This window comes from Palaemon carinicauda, chromosome 11, assembly GCF_036898095.1.
Source record: "Palaemon carinicauda isolate YSFRI2023 chromosome 11, ASM3689809v2, whole genome shotgun sequence".
NCBI lineage: Eukaryota > Metazoa > Arthropoda > Malacostraca > Decapoda > Palaemonidae > Palaemon > Palaemon carinicauda.
Window position 1 is genome coordinate 140,475,064 of NC_090735.1, and position 18,547 is coordinate 140,493,610.

The following is an 18,547-nucleotide window of genomic DNA, read 5'->3' on the forward strand; positions in this document are numbered from 1 at the left end:
GACGGGCGGCGAGGAGGTACGATAAACGTACACTACCGTAACTTATTCTAACTTACACTAAGTGAACTTTAACATAACTTAGCTTATTTTTTTTTTTCATTTTTATATTCTATATTTTTTTCTATTTTTATATTTTATATTTTTTTTTACATTTTCTTTTTTTCTTTTTGATGATTACGTAATTTTAATCACTTTCACTCTCTACATTTAAAATTGACTGAATTTCTTTTGTTTCACTCTTTTCCGTTTTCTTTGTTTCACTTTCTTCCGCTTCACTCTTTGCCGTTTTCTTCGAATCACTTACATCCTCTTCATCACGAGTTCGCTTCGCAGTTCTTTTAAAGAAATTATCGATAGATAATTGCTTGGTACGGCTTTTCAGAATGTTTCGAAAGTGAGTTAGGCAAACATCATCGAATTGAGAAACTACACGACAAACCTGCAATTTCTTTGGATGGTATTTGTCGATGAAGTCGACCACGTCTTGATATTTTCCTAACACCTCTTTTATTTGCGCCGATCCTAACACATGTTCTACCTCCTCGCTCCCTTCCTCGTCATCACTCATGTGCTCCGACATAGCATGGAGTTCCTTGAGCTCATCTGTGGTAAGTTCGTCGTGATGTTCGGCGACGAGTTCCGTAACGTCATCTGCGTTGACCTCCAGACCCATGGACTTGCCAAGGGAGACGATTTCCTGTACGGCTTCCGCTGCACCGACCACGGGATCGGGTTCGGGGTCAAAACCTTCAAAATCTCGGGAAGAAACTGCATCAGGCCACAGCTTCTTCCAGGCAGAATTGAGGGTCCATCGAGTTAATCCCACCCAAGCCTGATCAATGATCTTCAAGCAGTGAATGATGTTGAAGTGGCCCCTCCAAAATTCACGCAAAGTTTAGTTGGTGCTTTGCGTGACATTAAAGCACTGCTTAAATAAGTGCTTGGTGTACAGCTTCTTAAAATTAGAGATGACTTGCTGGTCCATGGGCTGGAGGATAGAGGTGGTATTCGGTGGAAGATACAGCACCTTTATGAACTTGAATTCATCGAAGATATCATCTTCAAGTCTGGGGGGGTGAGCAGGTGCATTGTCAAGGCATAGCAGGCACTTTAAAGGCAATTTCTGTTCATGAAGATACTTCTTCACAGAAGGGCCGAAAACTTGGTTAACCCATTGCACAAAGAATTGCCTAGTGACCCAGGCCTTCGAGTTGGATCGCCAGAAAACATGAAGCTGATCCTTATCGACGTTGTGTGCTTTAAAGGCCCTAGGGTTCTCTGAATGGTAAACAAGTAAGGGCTTGACTTTAAAAGTCCCCGCTAGCGTTGGCACATAGGGCAAGAGTCAACCGATCCTTCATTGGCTTATGCCCAGGCAATTTCTTCTCTTCGGCAGTGATGTAGGTTCGACTCGGCATCTTCTTCCAAAACAGCCCGGTTTCATCACAATTAAACACCTGCTGCTCTACGTAGCCTTCTTCCTGCACGATCTTTTCGAAGTTCTTGACAAAGTCAGCTGCAGCCTTTGTGTCCGCACTAGCAGCCTCTTCGTGGCGAACAACTGAATGAATCCCGGACCATTTCTTAAATTTCTCGAACCAGCCACGAGATGCCTTGAAATCATCTGAGGAAGGCTCGGTTGAACTCTCCCCAGCATCACCCCCAGAGCTCTCCTTCTTTAAGTCCGTAAAGATGGCGTGCGCCTTCTCGCAGATAACGGTCTTGGTGATGGTGTCGCCAACGATCTCTCTATCCTTAATCCACACTAGTAGAAGTCGTTCCATCTCTTCTAGGATAGGGGTACGGCGTTTGGAAATTATGGTGATCCCCTTAGAAGGTTTCACTGCTTTAATAGCTTCCTTCTGTTTAAGGATTGTCGAGATCGTTGACATATTACGGCCATACTGTTTAGCAAGTTCACTCACGCGGACGCCACGCTCATGTTTTTCAATAATTTCCTGCTTAATTTCTAAAGAAAGCATTTCCTTCTTCCTTTTCTCACCACTACCACTACCACTGGCAAAACTAAGCCTTTTAGGACCCATACTTTACGTAAATTACCTTTAAGGATGCACGTAAAAAATCACGATTAAAACAGAGTTAATAGCAGAACGCACAGAGCACAACCGCAAGAAGCCGACGAGAACAGAGGACTGACCCAAGACCCGCTAATTGAGCGTCCCTCCGAGGTCGATGTGCTGCCTTCTATCGGCGGAAATATAAAACACTTCAGGCGCTATGAGCACCGACTACGCGTACGAGTATTGTTTACTTCGGGTGTCGAAAAAAACATTCGGGTGTAGAGTCGGAACGTGTTCGAATTGTACTTCGCGTGTCGAAAAATTCGGATACAACCGTACGACGAAAATTGCTTACTTCGTGTGTCGAAATAAAATTCGGGTGTAGAGTAAAAAATTTGCTCGAATTTTACTTCGGATGTTGGAAAATTTGGATGTAGATACGTTCGGATGTAGAGGTTCCACTGTATCAGATGACCCACAAACTGAAGGAATGAAAACAGGAATGAATGTAGAGAAGAGAATTTGATTAATTTGAAGATGATGGCAAAACGGGAAGGAGAGACAAGAGATAGAAAGACATGCAAGATAAGACTCAAGAAAAATTGCAAGACGAGAAGAGAGAGAGAGAAGAAGCGAGAGAAATTGCAAGACATGCAAGGGAATTGGAACTGTTGAATGCTCGTGAAAGGTTGTCAACTTAGACAGGTGTGATCCCTACTATGCACGATCCCGTGTTTAATGTGGCGAATGCACAGAGGTTGATTCCTAAATTTTGCGGAAGCAGCTCCCGACGAGTTCTTCGATCATTTTGAAACAGTCGTGTTGACGATGGAATAGCCAGAAGATGATTGGCCTGTGTCAGTGCAGAGTGTCCTTATTGGAAAAGGACGCATTGCGTATCTTGCCTCATCTCAGGACTAGAGGAAGTAGTATCAAGAAGGTAAGAGGAGTGTGCTGCAAGTGTATCAGATGACCCCTGAATATTACTGTATAATGAAAGTTTTCAAAGTTTGCGGAAGGACGAGAAAATGACTAACCTGGATTACGCTTATCAGGTACGACAATGTTTTAACCCTGGATAGGTACGCTCCTCGGACACCCCTTTAATGGTATACTCGGACGCGCGCGACCCCGACGCCAAAAAAAAATTCTTGAAAAATCAGTTTTTGCAGTAACCCCCTATTTTCTTTTGGCAAAAAAAACTTCAATGAATGCTTAAAACAACTGTAAAGATAAATACTACTCATCTGCAGAAAAACTATTCATTATAAATATTTTAAAAAATTAAGTAGAAAAAAAGACCTTACATAAAAATTCATAAAAAAAGTTTATACATATATACACAAATCCTTTTAGGAATTGATTCTTGAATGTTTAGGACACATCTTGATGTATTTTGGATGAAGTCAGACCCATGGAGGTGAAGATCTGAAATGAGAAAAAAAGGGTAACTTTTTTTGGCCAAAAAAATCTGTCCAAATTTCATGATTTTTTTTGGGTACCCAAATGAAATAGGAAGTGGCTAATTTTTTTAGGGAACAAACATATGTTATCCTAAAATAGAAATATGTAAAAAAATCTTCATTATTTTGTAAATTACATTTATATCAGGGGCCATATCTAAAGGTAATTTTTTGAGTACTGTACTTAGAAATTTCGTAAAAAAAATACATATATTTAATATATATGATATTTATGCAGGTAAGAATATACCAAAATATCACAAATTCTATAGGGAACAAGAATATATATATATAGATAGGGCAACTTACGCTTCGGATATGTCCACAAAATGGCCGCCAACCACACTGACTCAGACTCCCTAATCTGCCACTTGAAATGTAGGAAGGGTATGTCAATTTCAAGGTGTTATTTACTAATCTAATTATTCTTGGATATGCATAAAAACTGTATGGTGGGTTGATGGATAATTGTCGATTATTTTACGACTATAAAATTAAAATTCTGACCCCAAAAAATTTTTTTGATGGGAAATAAAAAAAAAAAAAATGTAAAACAATATAATATTTTAGCTAAAAAAAATTTGATGATATTCAATCAAAATAGAAATAAACAAAATTTTACGACAAATAAACATCTAGAGGAATCATTACTCTGTGATAGTTCCTTAGTACGTAGTAATTTTGAAAGAAATGGGAAAAAACGAAAAAGTGGCAATCGCAGGAAAGTCGAACACATACCTATATATACGCCATATCTGGCTAAAAATAAAGATAGGCATGGGTAGCCAGATCATCTAGAAACACTTTCCAACACTATAAAAATACAAGTTTTGCGACACTACTTGCCAATTCCTTACGGTAACATGACTAAGCAAAAAAATGCAAAACAAATAAAAAGGGGCACTCGCAGAAAAATGGCCAACATTCTAATATACGGCATTTCAGAAAAAAAAATTTCAGCCACGTACTAGGCAAACCATCAAGGCACATTTTCCGACAAATAAACATCTAAATGAATCATTACTCTGTGATAGTTCCTTAGTACGTAGTAATTTTGAAAGAAATGGGAAAAAACGAAAAAATGGCAATCACCGGAAAATCGAACACATACCTATATATATGCCATATCTGGCTGAAAAAAAGATAGGCATGGGTAGCCAGATCATCTAGAAACACTTTCCAACACTATAAAAATATAAGTTTTGCGACACCACTTGCCAATTCCTTACGGTAACATGACTAAGCAAAAAAATGCAAAACAAATAAAAAGGGGCACTCGCGGAAAAATGGCTAACATTCTAATATACGGCATTTCAGAAAAAAAAAAATTCAGCCACGTGCTAGGCAAACCATCAAGGCACATTTTCCGACAAATAAACATCTAAATGAATGATTACTCTGTGATAGTTCCTTAGTACGTAGTAATTTTGAAAGAAATGGGAAAAAACGAAAAAATGGCAATCACAGGAAAATCGAACACATACCTATATATACGCCATATCTGGCTAAAAAAAAAGATAGGCATGGGTAGCCAGATCATCTAGGAACACTTTCCAACACTATAAAATTATAACTTTTGCGACACTACTTGCCAATTCCTTACGGTAACATGACTAAGCAAAAAAATGCAAAACAAATAAAAAGGGGCACTCGCGGAAAAATGGCCATTCCAATATACGGCATTTCAGAAAAAAAAAAAAATTCAGCCACGTGCTAGGCAAACCATCAAGGCACATTTTCCAACAAATAAACATATAAATGAATCATTACTCTGTGATAGTTCCTTAGTACGTAGTAATTTTGAAAGAAATGGGAAAAAACGAAAAAATGGCAATCACAGGAAAATCGAACACATACCTATATATACGCCATATCTGGCTAAAAAAAAAGATAGGCATGGGTAGCCAGATCATCTAGAAACACTTTCCAACACTATAAAAATATAAGTTTTGCGACACTTCTTGCCAATTCCTTACGGTAACATGACTAAGCAAAAAAATGAAAAACAAATAAAAAGGGGCACTCGCGGAAAAATGGCCAACATTTTATTATACGCATTTCAGAAAAAAAATTTCAGCCACGTGCTAGGCAAACCATCAAGGCACATTTTCCGACAAATAAACATCTAAATGAATCATTACTCTGTGATAGTTCCTTAGTACGTAGTAATTTTGAAAGAAATGGGAAAAAACGAAAAAATGGCAATCACAGGAAAATTGAACACATACCTATATATACGCTATATCTGGCTAAAAGAAAATAGGCATGGGTAGCCAGATCATCTAGAAACACTTTCCAACACTATAAAAATATAAGTTTTGCGACACTACTTGCCAATTCCTTATGGTAACATGACTAACCAAAAAAATGCAAAACAAATAAAAAGGGGCACTCGCGGAAAAATGCCCAATATTCTAATATACGGCATCTCAGATAAAAAAAAAAGACATGCACGTGTTAGCCCAACCATCAAGGCACACTTTCTAACACATAAACATGAAAAAAAATCAATAATATACGGCAATTCCTTACTACGTAGTAAATTTTTACAAATATTGAAAAAAACAGAAATTGGCAACCGCAGTTAAATACCCAATATACCAATAACTACGTCGTATCTGACAAAAACAAAGTCACGCATGGGTAGCCAGATCATCTAGACACACTTTCCAACACTAAAAAAGCAAAAGTTTTACGACGCTATTTGGCAATATCTTACGGAAAAATGACTTAGCAAAAAAATGAAAAAGGGGCACTCGCGGTAAAAGGCCCAATATTCTAATATACGGCATCTCAGATAAAAAAAAAAGACATGCGCGTGTTAGCCCAACCATCAAGGCACACTTTCTAACACATAAACATGAAAAAAAAAATCAATTATATACGGCAATTCCTTACTACGTAGTAAATTTTTACAAATATTGAAAAAAAACAGAAATTGGCAACCGCAGTTAAATACCCAATATACCAATAACTACGTCGTATCTGACAGAAACAAAGTCACTCATGGGTAGCCAGATCATCTAGACACACTTTCCAACACTAAAAAAGCAAAAGTTTTACGACACTATTTGGCAATATCTTACGGAAAAATTACTTGGCAAAAAAATGAAAAAATATTAAAAAGGGGCACTCGGTAAAATGGTCCTCGTGGTCATGAACGACATTTTAACTAAAAAAAAAAATCATGCACATGGTAGCCAAACAATCCACCAAGACTTTCCACAACTGATAACCTATACAAGTTGCACCATTCTACGACAATTTCATAATACGTAATAACTTTGATATTTATGCAAATTACCTTAGAAGGGTAAACTCGGTCGCGCTCGACCCCGATGCGTCTCAGAAATCGGGGAAGGAGTACAGCTACAGCAATGCACATCTGGACACTACTAGAGCGTGTAGGCGAGACACCTACTGTAGGTCGATCACCCACAAATTCAGTCACGGGGGTGAGTCACGTGAGAAAAACCTCTTTTTTTTTTGACGCTCGGGGTCGCGGACGACCCACCGTACCGTTCCAGGGTTAAGAGATGGTTGAGGCTACCAAAGTGAGAGAGATGGCCGATTTAGAAGAATTGATAGTGCTGGAACAATATTTACGAGGAATTCCTGAACATATTCGAACGTATTTGAGAGAGAGAGAGAGAGGTGAAGAAACTTGATAGAGCTGCTTCGCTGGGTGAAAATTATAATATTATCAGTGGTAAACTTCCCTCGGGTATCAAGTTTCAACCGTCGTTCTGACCAAGTGTCAAGTATTCTCCGAACCATGGAAACCAATTCAGTAATAACTGTGGGAACAAGTTCAATAGTTACAGCAGAATTGGATAGTACCACAGCAGCAACAATCGTCGCATCGTCCTCCTTTAGGTGTTGTGAAAGACGTGCAGAAGATTAATATTGTCTGTTATAAGTGCGGCAAAAAAAGCCATATCAGTAAGGAATGTTGGTCGAACTCACCGAAAGCAGTCGTCCAAGTGGTTAAGGGTAATTTAACTCCACTGAATACGAAGACGAAGAATCAAAAGTGAAAGGTCGACAAGGAAAATAAACCAGCTAACGTTTACACGATGAACAGGATAACCCCAAACAGCGTGGATGCCTTTAAACCATATATGAAGGTATGTTTGCCGCTCTGGATGGGAGCAAGATGTTGTGCGATACGGGTTGTAACCATAGCGACTCTTGAGGGTTATTGCCACATCGTGCCTTTGGGCACAACAAAGCTCTTAGAACCTCACAAGCTTTGTGAGGCCAAGCCCTTCGGGACCTGCGCCTCATAGTTTCAAAGTCTAACAAGGGAGTAACAACTGGTCTTCAAGTTCAGCACAGCCTTTCTCTTTTTCTTTCGAGGGAATGACACAAGGCTACTCACCATCCACCTTTGGGGAGTAGGATGAGTAGAAGTACTTGGAGGACATACGTTTTGCAGAGAAGTCATATGAGTATTGCACACCCACCTACTGAGCTCTAGTGAGGTTGGTGGACGAGCTCTTCTGCCTGACGAAGGTCTGCAAGCAACCCATGTTGCTCGTCTCACTTCGTACCTATAGCGGGTTTGTGAGACCCTTGCCTTGCCTTAGTACCCATGGCAGGTTTGCGAGACACTCGCCTTGCCTTAGTACCCATGGTAGAATTGCGAGACCCTCCTTGCCAGCGCTAGTGTGCACTACTGTGTCTAGATGTAAAGGTAGGATTCAATGCTCTACCTGGCCAGCGCTCGCTAGTATCAGATGGCTTTCACTGATTCTCGCTGTCGTTCGCGAGCGCTTGCCAGCATTTGCGGACGCTTGCCAGCGTTGCTGATTCTCGCCTACAAACAAGCTTTCGCTGGCAAACCTATACAAACTTGCTTAGTGTTTGTGTTCTGGGCCAACAACCCCTTACATGTGAGACTACACGTTTTTATGGGAAACTCTCATCCCTGAGAAGTTTTACACAACTACAGGCGTTTATTAAAACTCCATATAAAGGCTGAAACGAGCTCCTTCTGTGGTGCATGCATCCTCAAGACAAAACCTCAGGGTTATTGCCACAAATACGCTTAACTACCAATTGCTTGAGCCCGCCGCATGCGGTCATTGTGCCCCTGTGCACAACGAGTTCTCGTTAGACGGCGAGTTTCATGAAACATGATCCTTTGTGCTCATTTTTTCGGGCTGTGTTTCCCTGTGGAATGGATAGCTCTTCGGAGCACTAGCACAACGAGATGGTGAGACATACCCTTACAAAGTTATTTTCTCAAGCCTCTAGTCTGAAGAAAACATTATTAGTTTCTGCTTACATTTACGAATGATAGCAAGCTCAAGCCCAACAAACTATGTCAGTTTCTTACTACATTTACAAACGATAGCAAGCCCCACCCACATAGCGGCCAGACAAACGTTGTCTGCTTCTCATTACATTTATGAACATTAGCAAGCTCTGCTCCCAAGGCGGCCAGACAAACGTTGTTAACTTCTCATGTTTAAGAATGTTAGCAAACCCCTCCCACAAGGCAGACAGGCAAACCACGGAGGGATGGTCGCTATGCTAGCTGTATGTTCTTTTTGTTTTTTATTTGAGGGTGCATGCGCTCACATCTTAAGAAATAAGCTACAGCTAGTCGACGATGAAATTCCTAGGGCAATAATGTTGCCATTTGTCGCACATTCAGTACATTATTCCCGCAAGTGGGCTCAGACTTTTTTTCAATTGGTTACCCGGAGGCAAATAAGTTACGCATGCGGGACCACACACATGGGCATGCGCATGTGAGCAAGCGATCTTTCTATTGACAAGTACAGTACCATAGACCATCATACAATTAGAACTCCATTCTCTAATAAGTTATTAGTGTTGATGGCTGTACTCCTTACGGGAAATCAGGTCATGCATTACCCTTCTACCTTAACGTAACTAGACATGGGTGGTCTACTCACAAGTAGGTTCTGCCTTTTTAGCTGATTGGAAACAAAGAAATACTAACGTTTTCATCATTCATAGGAAAGAGGAGGTCTCGATTGTGAACATTGATCAACATTCTCCAGTCGAATTATGGACACAACTAATAATTTGGGCACACGTATGTTTGTCCGCCTCCCCGGTCTGTGATACTGGTTCGTAGATGGACTTAAGCATATATTAACTACATACTGTATATTAACTATCCAACAATAGATTGTAGATATGTCTCTATCTACCTTTCAGAACGAGTTGTGTGTGATTGGTTATTACCGACTGTTCACTTGCCCAACAGTAATCGCTAAGGAGATTCGCAGTAATAACATCCTCTCCTTGGGAGTACTGGCTACTCTGGTTTACTGTTCTGTAAGAATACCTACTCCCTAACTCCCACCTTATCGGAGGCAGGTGGAGGACAGGATTCTTCCCCCCCCCCCCCCCCATTCATAGCACGCGCATGCAACTGGTTGCACATCTTGAAGATGTTACTTGCTACACAATCTCTCGGTCTCTCGGGAGTAACCGAGGAGAATTTCTTTCGCTTGAGAGTCAAGGTCTTTTGTTCCACTCATTGGAACTAGCTAATCCTTAGGGTAGGGAACAACAGTCACAATTCTGGGAAATTGTTGACTACCCTATGGGGTAATAGGTTGACACGGTTAGTCCAGATCCTCCCCATTTTCAGATGATCGAAGAGGAAAATATTTTCCTCACTGGTAAGTAGCTAGTACAACCTGTCTCCCGCAGCCTTAAAAGCCAACGCACCTTACCATCGCCCTCCGTGCAGTCAGTATACTTCACAAAGAGGAACGGCATGTTCCTTTGGAAGGGAAGGTAGCTTCTCCTTCACAGACCGAATATCCTCAGACATTTCCACCTTCGGTCAAGACCACACTAGGCAAGGTCTTTCCGATTGGATAGAGACAGAGTAGCCCAGAGCTTTCTGTAGAGAGACAAATTGACAGTACATCAGTGGCAAAGCTGCTGGTGCATCTAACATCTCTCAAGTAGGTGGATGCCTGGTGGTTTATCAAGAGGCTGTCTTTTTCTTATCTGATTCTTTTTCTTTTTAAAACCATCCTTACTGTCCTCCCTTTACTAGTTGAAGTGGCTATCCTAGAAAGTATTTAGCCTTGCATGGTGTATTGGCTCCCCCGTGTTGACCAGTTTTTCTGACTTTTTTTCTCTAATCTATGGGTTTGATCAATCACTTAATTTGTATTTCTGTACATTTTGTTTTTATCATTCTTGTTAATGTAGTTTTTAAGTATGATGTATTTTTTTTATTACCATTAATTCTTATGCTGTCTGGAGACATTGAGCAAAATCCGGGACCAGTACGCCCTAGATTTAGTCAATGTCGTCTACTGTATTGCAATATTTGCGGTCTTCATGCAAATATTCAAGACCTTACTGTTGCGTCCAGACAGTGATATTCTTTTGTGCTCAGAAAACTTTGGTTTCTAATATGAGGCACTCATCTGAGCTCCTCATAACTGGTTTTAAGAAGCCAATACAGTAATGTTGAAACGCGATGTCATCCCTAGGGCCAGGGGAATGGCGGTGTATATTAGGACTGAGTACCCTGCTTCTCATAAGTTCTGTTATGAATGTGGATGTCATGAGATTCAGGTAATAAAAGTTTGTGGTCGGCATAACAACTTTTATTTGTGTTCGATCTACCGGAATCCAGATATGGCCGATTCTATCTTCGATTGTCATCTTACCATTATGGCTAAGATACAAGAAGATGGTAGAAAGAACTCTTTTGTCTTTGTTGGTGATTTCAATGCTCACCATAGGGAATGGTTAAATTCTGTTTCTCCTACCAATTTCCATGGCTTAAGAGCTTTAGACTTTGCCTCTGAATCAGGCTGTATGCAAATCATAAGTGAAGCTACTCACAGGTCTGGTAACTCCTTGGACCTCGTTTACACTGATTCCTTGGACGTTATAACAAGGAAGGTTGGTTCTCCAGTTGGGACATCTGATCATGCCTTGATTTCATTAGTAGTGAAGACTGAGCAGCCTGTCCCTGATGTATCACACTCATGTAAGATTTATATGAAATCTTAAGCAGACTGGAATGGTATTTTGCATGATCTTTTGGGCTTGAATTGCTCGCAATTGTATAGTAGTGTTGATCCTGTTGTCCCTTTGAATGAGAATCTAGTCAACATAATTGATAGGTGTATCCCTTCTCGTGTGCTAAGGTACCGAGTGAAGGACAAACCATGGTTCAGTGATGATTGTAGACGTGCTTACTTGGAGAAGCAGGAGGCCTATCATCATTGGAAGGGTAGCAGATCAAATTTGACCTGGAATAACTATACTAAGCTTAGAGCTTTTGCTCAGAGAGTTTATACTTCAACTGAAAAAGAATACAATTTAACCATAAAAGAAACCCTTTCCGATACAACTCAGGAACATAAGTGGTGGACTACCCTTAAATCTGCATTCTTTGGTGTAGATGTAACAATTCCTCCTTTACTTAAACCAGGTGGCTCTGTCACTCACTGTTCAAAGGAAAATCAACCCTTTTGGCTGATGTGTTTGACAGTAAGAAGAGTAATGAGAAACTTGAACTTCCTAATTCCTGTTTTCCCGAGGCTAAACTAACTAGTTTAGCTTTTATATCTTGTGAAATTAAACCTGTCTTGATGGACCTTGCTTATGGAGGTATAGACCCAAATGGTATTTTTTGTTTTGTTTTTTTATAAAGACTGCAGATTTCTTAGCTCCAAAGTTATCTTATTTTGCACAAGTTAGCAAGAAGAGTAGCTTTTAGCACTTGTTGGAGAATTGGTAATATTACTCCACTGTGTAAATTTGCTTGTGGTAGCTCCGTCCAACTGATTACCAGTCAATTTCTATAACCTATATTATCTAAAGTTTTTGAACGACCTTTGGCAAAACGTCCTAATAGGTTTGCTGAAGATAATCATCTGTTCCCTATTTAGCAATTTGGTTTTCCCACAGGCCTTGGAGCATGTGATGCCCTTCTTACAATCTCCAATGCTGTACAGAAATCCATTGATTTTGGTCAGGAAGTTCATGAGATTGGCCTTGATTTTAGTGCTGCTATTGACTGTGTTAATCATAAGGCCCTTGTTTTTCAAACTCAAACAGTTGGGAGTGGGTGGGTAGTTTCTTAGCATCATTATTTAATTTTTAAGTAAAATCACGCAGAGTTGTTGTTAATGAGCACCATAGTGAGTATAGGAATGTGATATCTGGTGTTCCTCAGGTGTTCTTGGCCCATTACTTTTCATACTATATACACATGACATTTGGTTTGGCCTAGAAAACAAGCCTGTTATATATGCAGATGATGCTACTCTCTTTGCATCAATTCCATTTCCTAAATGTAGAACTGGGTTTGCTGAATCCCTTACAAGAGTTCTAGCTAAAATTAGTGTGTAGAGCAAGTTATGGGATATGAAGTTGAATCCTAACAAAACTCAAAGTATGATTGTAAGTAGGTCAAGGACAGTGGCTCTTCAACATCAGGATATCATCATTGATAATGTTTCTTTAACTTTGTATATGACTTATGAAATTTTACGTGTGATTCTTGACAGCAAATTTACTTTTGAGAAACACAAGAGTTCTTTGTCTTCTTCAATTGCACAAAACATTGGCTTATTGAGAAAGTCTTTGAAGATTTTTGGTGATTAATCTATTCTGAAGAAGTGTTTTAATTCTTTCATTTGGAAGGGAAAACTAGTTTCTCCTGAAATGGTTGCTTGTACAGTACAGCCGATCTCTTGCAGCCTTTCTCGCTTCTTTACAAGCGAAAGCCACCTCCTGCGGGAGGCATGATAAATAAGAGTGATTTGGCCTGTGCCATTTTCTCGTAGGGATCAATGTTTTTGGCCTATTGAGTTACTTTTACTAATTATCATGTACCTGTAACTATGAAAGTAAGAGGAATTTTGACAAAATATTTCACATACACATTCTCCATTGCCATACGAAGCTCAATTATTTTTTTCAGGATTTTGCGTTTTTCGTCATATACCCCATTTACTGTACAGTGAACCCTCGCTACTTCGCGGTTCGACAATCGCGGATTCACCACTTCGCGGGGTTTTTCCATAACCTATATATATATACATATCGCGGATTTTCCGGAAATTTCGAAAATACCGCAATATCTGAAGACCCCAAATACGATATTTCGTTACCTGTAATTCCATTAATACTGTAATTAGTAATATCTGCTCTTACTGATTGTTCATTGCATTACATATGACATATAATTAAGCACAGAAAGAAATAAAACACGAAAAGAGAATGTGATCATACGATAATTCAGTACTGTATACAGTACGTAGTAAAATTAAATCGAACATGAAACGCAAATCAGATGCAGTCATACCATATTAGAATGGTGTGTACTGTAATGGATATGCTTCTTTTCCATGAATCTTTTGTATGTATACGTACGTAGTACTGCATCCAATAATATTCTTTGTTGCAAAAATCACATTTCGAATAAGCGTACGAGAGAGAGAGAGAGAGAGAGAGAGAGAGAGAGAGAGAGGCGTAAAATAGCGTACGTAAAGCTGTATTATTATTATTGTTATTATTATTATTATTGTTGTTGTTGTTAATAAAATTATTATTGTTATTATTATTATCATTATTATTATTATTACTGTACAGTATTATTATCATTATTTATTATTATTACGGTATTGTACTTAATCTACGTATGTTCAGTATGCGCGGGGCATCTTCTATGAGTAGGTAACCAACGCATCATAGCACTGTAAGACGGGTTGTGATTGGTTCAAGCGCTGATAGATGACGAATCAGAACTCAAGTTTTGTAATCTAGCCTCTGATTGGTGTTTTGACCGCTTCTCCAACCCGCAGCATCTCTTTCCGCGGTCACTTTGTCTCCCGCTGTATCGCTGTGTTGACGTTGTTAATTGTGAACTTTAATCTGTGCTGTGCGTGACTGTTTTAAGTTGAACTTTTTGTTGAACTTTCTGTTAAACCCTACTGTACAATGCCTCCCAAGCCTTCTGCTTCTACTAAGGCTGGTAGTGAGCCTAAACAGCACCGAAAGATGATGACGATTGCTGAGAAGGTGACGCTTCTCGATACTATGTTAAAAGACAGTAGAAGTTACGCGGCCGCAGACCTCGAAGACCTGACGAAATCGGGCAGTGAAGACAGTGAAACACAGGAAGAGATCCAAGAAAATGTCGAAGAAACGGTCTTAACATTAGAACGGCTTGCCAAGCTCTGCAAGCTTGCGAATGAGGTGAAAGAAATGTCGCAGGAGTGGGACGAGGATATGGTTCGTTCTGTACAATTCTGCACCAAGATCGATGAACACATGGCTCCCTACAGGATGCTCTTGCGAAAAAAGAAGCAGCGGCAGCAACTTCCGATCACAATGCCCTCAGAAGAAATTGAAGAAGTGTCTCAGGAAGAAGTTGAAGAGGTGTCCCAGGAAAAGACACCTCCGTCTGAAGAGACGTAAAATACTATTATTGGCTGCACAGTAGAAGACATCATCAGCTTCATCATCATCATTTCTACTGTGCAGCAAATTCATCGCCATCATCATTCAAGTTTTTCTTGAACTTCTTTCGTGGTGAGTACAGTAACAATCTTTATTTTTTACTTAAACATTTTAATATTTGTGCCTGTTTTATAGTTTAGTACTGTATGCATTAAGTTAAAGGGAAGGTTTTAAAAGCCTATCATATTTTTTTTGTTTAAAATTTACATTTACGTACGTAAAACAATCTCTCTCTCTCTCTCTCTCTCTCTCTCTCTCTCTCTCTCTCGTAAATTGTTTTCCTGCTTTGCTACGTACAGTATGTACTGTATGATTTTATATAGATACGGTAAATAATATTTGTAATAACATATTTTCTAAAAGCTTTTACTGTAAATATCATTATTTATTACTTTCATCATGCGCGTTAAATGCCTTCTTTGTTCTGAGCGTGGTTGTTTACTGAGCGTACTTTATGACGCCGTCGTTTCAGGCGGCATCATAAAGAAAAACATTTCATTTGGAAGTCCTAAGGAAAATTAAGTAAAACATTGGTAATAACAAAATCAACATACTGTATACATCAATATAATCGATGCAAAAACTAACCTATACATATATGTGTACAGTACACTAAATGAGTTTGTTTCTTCATTATGATCAGAGATAAACGTAAACAAAACATTGGTTGCCATTTTTTATCGTGCTTTTTAGGTGTTTAGGAAACGCATGATATAAAATCGCCTTTAATATTTGTGCCTGTTTTAGTTTAGGGTACTGTAGTACATGCATTAAGTGTTCTGTACATTAAAGGGTAGTTTGTTAACAGTACTACGTACAAGGGAAGGTTTTAAAAGTCCGAATATACATGTTAAATAAATAGGTAAATATGTCACTACTTCGCGGATTTTCACCTATCGCGCCCGCGTCTGGAACCTATCTACCGCGATAAACGAGGGTTCACTGTATTGGCATACCGGCCGGGCCCCTTGAGAGGCCTCAATTCCCTTGCAGGACAGGTAGCAGTCGGTCCGGGGCAGACATTAATCGGGATGAGTCTGGGATGAACGGTGGAGTGACTTGCCTCTTCTTCCTTCATCTTTCCCTCTTGGGGCACAGCACTCGTGGAAGTCTGCAATCTGACCTCCTCCAACAGGTAGCAATCCTATCGCTTGCATAGCCTAAAATATGAGATGCATTTGTTACATCCCTGTCCTCCCAGCAAGAGGGAGTTAGGTAATGGCTAGGTTAAGTGTGGAGTAAAACTCCAAATAATAATTCCACACCTGGTCAAGCCACAGTATTCACTTCATTCACAACCTCGCAGATTGTCCAGACTGTTAGCTCTCTCACACATTTTGAGAGTTAACAGGATGTGAGGGTGTCTCCATTTAGATCGTGCGGAGCACAGAGTAACACCCCTGGTCAGAAAATCAGCCAGTTGGTTTAGGACTTCCATCCACCTAGAGGCAAGTCTCCTAGGTAAAGAGAAGGATTTGTACATAGTTCCGGAACAAATGAAGTTGGGAAATTTGTACTTTTGCTAACAATACAAACCTTGAGCTCTACACATACTGGTCCCACCATCAAACCCCCCCCCCCCCCTGGAGATGTACTGCACGCAATTTCAGAGTGACTTGAAATGTTACCAGTGCAGTTGTGAGCAGGTTGGCCAGCTACCCCTAACTAACTAGCAGTGGGTAGTTACACCTCGCTAAAAGTCTTGTGGTTAGTTTCAGCTGTTGCCAAGATATATCTCCTAGGTACAGAGCTTAAAGGTTTGTATAGTTAGGAAAAATAAAGTTATTTCCAAATTTTTCATTTTTATATGATTGTTCAACAAGATAGCAAAAATAGTATAGTAGATTTTTAGTATAAACACCAGCAAGAAAGCTACATATTAAAAAAATATTTAAAAAATAAACCAATACATTTTCAATTCTATGCTTGTTCTCTATTCAATATACTTAAGAGGTTTCAGACCTGAGCAGGGGATAGAAATAAAAATTTCATAATTGAAAGTTTATTTGTAATGCAATAGAGTACGCAAGAAAACTATTTTCCATCTTGGGCTTCAAATCACATGTATCTGTACAACACATCCTTTCGTAAATTTCTTTCCCTATATTGGTGCAGTTTACTTTGGTCTACAGAAGATACAATACTTTTAAAGGGATTACAATTGAATACTTTGATTAATGAATCAACTACCAAGTCTAAGTCAGCCGTAGAATATGTTTCTGTGAATACAGGATACGCCACACATGGTCGTTTTTCCACAATGCACCGAGTCAGTACTGCAAAAGAAAAATTATTGTAAGCTACAATGTATACACTAAAATATGATTTTCATAAAGATAGCAATTTGTCTTACACATGAGTAGACATCTGAACCCTCTTCAGGCACTTTACAACAACACATGAAAGACTGAATTCATAGAATATAACCATCCTCTTATGCGAGGAGTGGAAAATCCCTCTCTTCATTTCTAAAAATCAAAATTGTTCCATAACTGGAATACAAACCATGCTATTTAATAGGGGTATTACTTTCGGCGTAGCTGAAATGACGAGCCATTAAAATTTAACGAGGGTTTATTTTACCCACACCGCTAGTTAGCGGGGGTAGGGGAGGGTAGCATGCTAACCACCCCCCCCCCCCGCCCACCCACACACACACACACACACACACACACACACACACACACACGCACACGCACACACCTGTGCTTGAGCTCACTTTGCACTCGGCTCAGATGGTAGTCGGACGTGTCCGCTGTCATCCTCGCCATCATTGGCAGCTATTAATGCTTTTTTGCTTTTTCTTTTACAGTTTTGTGTGTGAAGTTGGCCTCTGCTATTATGCGCCCCTGCCCAGGATTCCCCGACCGCCCCTGTGGAACATTCATGTCGGCGGTCGAGACCGATCCTTACGCCCTTTGTCCTTCCTGTAGGGGCCAACGGTGTGATAGCGATAACAAGTATAGTGAGTGTAGGGAGTGGTCTATCTCCCAGTGGGAGAGGTTTTCGCGGCGATGGAAGAAGAAGTCCAAACGGGATATTTCTCCTTCGAAGGTTTCTTTGAAAGGAGAAAAACCCAAGGCCTCTTCTTCCGTTGCTCAAAACCACCTCCGAAGCTCCCACTCGGTCGGTCTCTTTCGAGAGACCGTCGAGTGGTAGCGTAGACCGTTGTACTGTTTACCAAACTCGGGGTTCAAGAGATGGCGTTGCTTCCCCTAGCAAAGCAGCTCCACTTCTCCACCCGGGGGAGGATTTGTCACTAATCCCTTTGTTTCAGCTTTGGTCTTCCTTGGGGCTCGAGGGTTTGCCTTCCAAGGAAGTTTTACTTGACTACATCCAATTGGGTGCCGCTGTCAAGCAATCGCCGCCTCCGCGGAGATTGATCCTTTGTCGATTGTCGATGTTGTGGTGTCAGAGGTATCCAATGCGGTATCACCCATCACCTCTGCCTCTTCAAACCCTACAGTAGCTGACGGCTTAGTTTCCCCCGGTCCTGTTCAACCAACAAGGGAGAAACTAAGTCCATCAGTCTCTCCTGCTAGTGTTTCTCCGCCTCGGGGGAGTTCACTTACAGAG

At 40.1% G+C, this 18,547-nt stretch overlaps 1 protein-coding gene across 1 annotated transcript in view; it reads right to left on the reverse strand.

Moving 5' to 3' along the window:
• Positions 1-16,957: 16,957 nt before the first annotated feature.
• The window catches only part of LOC137649793 (proteasome assembly chaperone 1-like), a 164,374-nt gene continuing 162,784 nt past the window's right edge, over positions 16,958-18,547 (reverse strand). Inside the window, exon 5 of the mRNA XM_068382736.1 lies at positions 16,958-17,247. Within this exon, the coding sequence (XP_068238837.1) occupies positions 17,030-17,247 (218 nt within the window). The 3' untranslated portion in view covers positions 16,958-17,029. The remainder of the gene's footprint in view (positions 17,248-18,547) is intronic.